Raw genomic sequence first — 3,420 nt, 5'->3', positions numbered from 1 at the left:
TAAGAGCTAAAATAAAACTTATTTAACAGGTTAATAATTTAGTCCTTCGGATTATCAAATGGGCTAAGTACATTAATCCTTCTCTTTAACCCCTCTTCATTAACCCTTTGCCAAACGGGGCCTTAGTTCCCATTAACCAAACAACCTCTTGTATATTTGGACATACCTTCAAGTTGCTCTTTGGCTTCTAGATTCTAATTTTATAATCTAAAGAACATTACTAATTAAGAAATACTTTAACAGCAAACTACTACGTTTTTAAGAAATTCAACAAAAAAGGGGGGAAAAATACATCATGTATATCAATTAAGATTAACTTAATAAAGAACCAACGGGGGGGGGGGGGGAGTCTTCTCTACCACTGCCAACCAAACAAACTCTCAAACACAAGAAAACTCTCACACTCCCACTCCCAACACAATCACAAACAGGACAAGCCTTCACCTCACCACCACCGTCACAATCCTCGCACAAACACAAATGCCGGCACGGCAACACAACCACAGACACTGCCCGACTCCTGCACACCCTGCACGACAATCTCCCGTCGTCGGGGTCCGTCCTGTTCGGTTCGGTGCACGACGAACCGGCGTCTTCAGCGACTACCGACTCCTGCTGGATCTGCTGTACTTGGGCTCGGATTGAGTTTGCAATTGTCTGGGATTTGATTGCTTTGGACTGCCAACCGAAGGATTCGGATTGTAGCTGGGCTAGGTGGTTTTGTAACTTGGAGGTGTGTTGGATGAGTTGGTTTAGTTCGGTTTGTTTTTCGGTGAGGATTTTGGCTGCCGATTTTTCTAAGTGTTGGAGGAGTTGCTTGTAGTGGGATTGTTGGCTCTTGGCTAGTGCTTGTCGAAGTTGTTCTCCCTGACACAAGCAAAAAAAAATTATAAGTTAATTAGTATTAGTTGCATGAATGCAATGTGTTAGTTAATTTGTAAACTCCCTCTGTTGAAAACAATCTTACCTATGTTAGTTTTTGAATGCAAATCATTAGGAGTAGGAAAGTTTGCACTATAAACAGAAATAGTTACAACTATCAAATTAACCCCGTGAATGATATTGATCGGTGTCGGTGATCACCCTGTAGCATACGCTGTATGCGGGTATTCTGATAAAATTTGTATTCTTAGTTCACGTATTACTAACCATATCTAACACATTTCTATGAAAGAAAATAATTTTGGTGGATGTTCACATTAAGATGTATTTGTCATATGATAATACTATCACATTATGTGTGAAACAGTAGGTATACAAAGTACTATACATCGCACTGGCAGCAACTAGTTTCTTCGTAAAATGTTTTGCTTCTATATCTCGTGATACTATTTGTAGATCAGGAGGGTATATGTGAAAAGGAAAAGTAATGGGTTGTCAATGCATAATTTATTCACACATACCTCTTAACAAGTTGGAAGATCATCTTTCTAATGTACATAAGTTTACCCTTTTTCATTCCAAAACATGATTTCTCTTGAAATAGAAAATTATTTACTTCTGAATCAAAGATAACGGCTGTTGGATTACATAACTGATTATTTTATTTATCTAAAAAAAAATGCTAATCCCTTAGAAAGTTTTAAAAGTTTTCTCTACTTCAAAACTTAGAAAGAGAACAGTACAGGATATATTGTATATTTTGAATTTTCTTACTTTTTATCATTAAAAATATAGCTTTATTTGGTTTCGGTCTGGAATTTAAAAAACTCTGCCGTACCGAACTTTACTGTGTCAACTCTACATTTAGCATTTCTTTTAGTTTATTAAGAGATCTTCTCAAACCCTCATTATGACATTAATAATCCTAACCATTCATTCAAAAACTATTTTCTATCTCAAGTGATGCTGGTTTGTAATTATACTATTTCATAACATGTATATATTTACTAGTATATAGGTACATCATTGAAAAGTATGATCCCATCAAAAATATATTCAATTCCCCAAGCATTTTTGTGGAGTTTTCTTTAAGCAAAGAAGAATAAGTTGAGAAAGGAACAATGAAGTACCTGAGCTTGCAGTAATTGGTCAAGTTCCTTGCTGTATTGGCCAACTGAACTTGAAAAATCCTCGCAAAGGGGAGAAGAGGAGAGTAGGGGATTGATCTGGTTCACATTTTGGCTCAAATTTTGCTCTCCAGATGCCAGTTGAAGCCCAGTGGATTTCAATGCAGGATTGTGACTTCGCTGCTGATACTGATCTAGTCTTATTATCTTCTGAGGCCGGGGAATCGACGGTTGTGATTGTATCAAGTATTGGTTTCCCTCCTTTGGATTTATCATATAACCTGAATTTTGGCCAAAAAGATTAAAATTTATTTTCAGTTCCTAACTTGATAATGTGTTGATGTGGAAGGACTTTTGACGTGAAAAAAGCAAGCATCCAAATACAAAATATTGTTTTTTTTTTAATAAAATACAGGAAAAAGGAAACAGAGACTAGACTGATCGATTTCTCTTGGTAAAGAATAAAGCAAAACAACTTGATATTTAACAGAAGAAAGAGCTTCAAACTTATTTCTCATTTGCAAAGTCTGGTTAGATTTAATTTGAAACTTTAAAACTAGAAGCCTCCATTCCTGTATATTAACTCGAAATAAACCTAAAAAGAATTTGTCTCACAAACTTATGGTTTAATCCAATAAGCTCAAAACAGTCTGAGCAAAAAAAAAAAAAAAATCAATTGAAGTTAAAATAAGTGGACACCACCACTGAATTACCTCCAATAGTTGATAACAAAGTTGAGGATTCATTCAAAGCTTCGAATCCAGTTGAGTTCATCTCCTGTTCTTTTCTAAAAAGGAAAGCAAAATAAGAATTAAGCCAAAAAAATGGAAGAAGGGCCAAAAAAAAAGAAAAAAAAAAGAGGAATAAACTTCCTGTAATAATACTGATCGTACCTCTTAAGATGCAGAGCATTGGAAAAATATTGATGAGTTTGAACAGCCATTTTCTTCCTTGTCACAACTCTAATTGAAATGAAACAGAAGACCCAAAATCCAAATTTATATAAAGAGAGTAAATGGCATAAGAGGAGTAAATAATGGCGGATTTCTCAAAGAGTAGACGGTTGGGCTGGATATTAGAATTCAGCAGAGAAAGAGAGAGAGAGGGAAAGCCAAACAATTTCTAGAGAGAGAAAGAGGTGAGAGAGATTTGTGAGGAGAGAGATACGGTCGAAGAGAAACGAATGAGTCCAAAAGACCAGCCAAAAATTACTTGCCGGTTTTGTTAACCTCTAATTAATTCCCTTAATTCCTCCCCTCCTTGATTAATGGCTACCCCTTATATAATAATGATATATTTCTAATTTAATAAACAGAAGATTAATGGAACCCACGAGATAATTTTTGTAATCTCTGCATGGCCATTACTCGCACGTGGACGGATGCTTGTAATCCTTTTGTTGTGTATAGAT

The 3,420-nt window shown here is 35.6% G+C and overlaps 1 protein-coding gene across 1 annotated transcript; it reads right to left on the bottom strand.

Moving 5' to 3' along the window:
- Nucleotides 313-3,179, bottom strand: LOC109820766 (E3 ubiquitin-protein ligase BOI-like). The gene is made up of 4 exons (XM_020386960.1): nucleotides 2,903-3,179; nucleotides 2,723-2,796; nucleotides 2,013-2,290; nucleotides 313-867 (listed from the first exon to the last, which is right to left on the bottom strand). The coding sequence occupies exons 1-4, from the start codon at nucleotides 2,950-2,952 to the stop codon at nucleotides 313-315; spliced, it is 957 nt and encodes a 318-aa protein (XP_020242549.1). The 5' UTR covers nucleotides 2,953-3,179.

Source organism: Asparagus officinalis, chromosome 8 (genome assembly GCF_001876935.1).
Source record: "Asparagus officinalis chromosome 8, Aspof.V1, whole genome shotgun sequence".
In the NCBI taxonomy this organism is placed as follows: domain Eukaryota; kingdom Viridiplantae; phylum Streptophyta; class Magnoliopsida; order Asparagales; family Asparagaceae; genus Asparagus; species Asparagus officinalis.
This window is presented reverse-complemented; position numbering and strand designations above follow the sequence as displayed.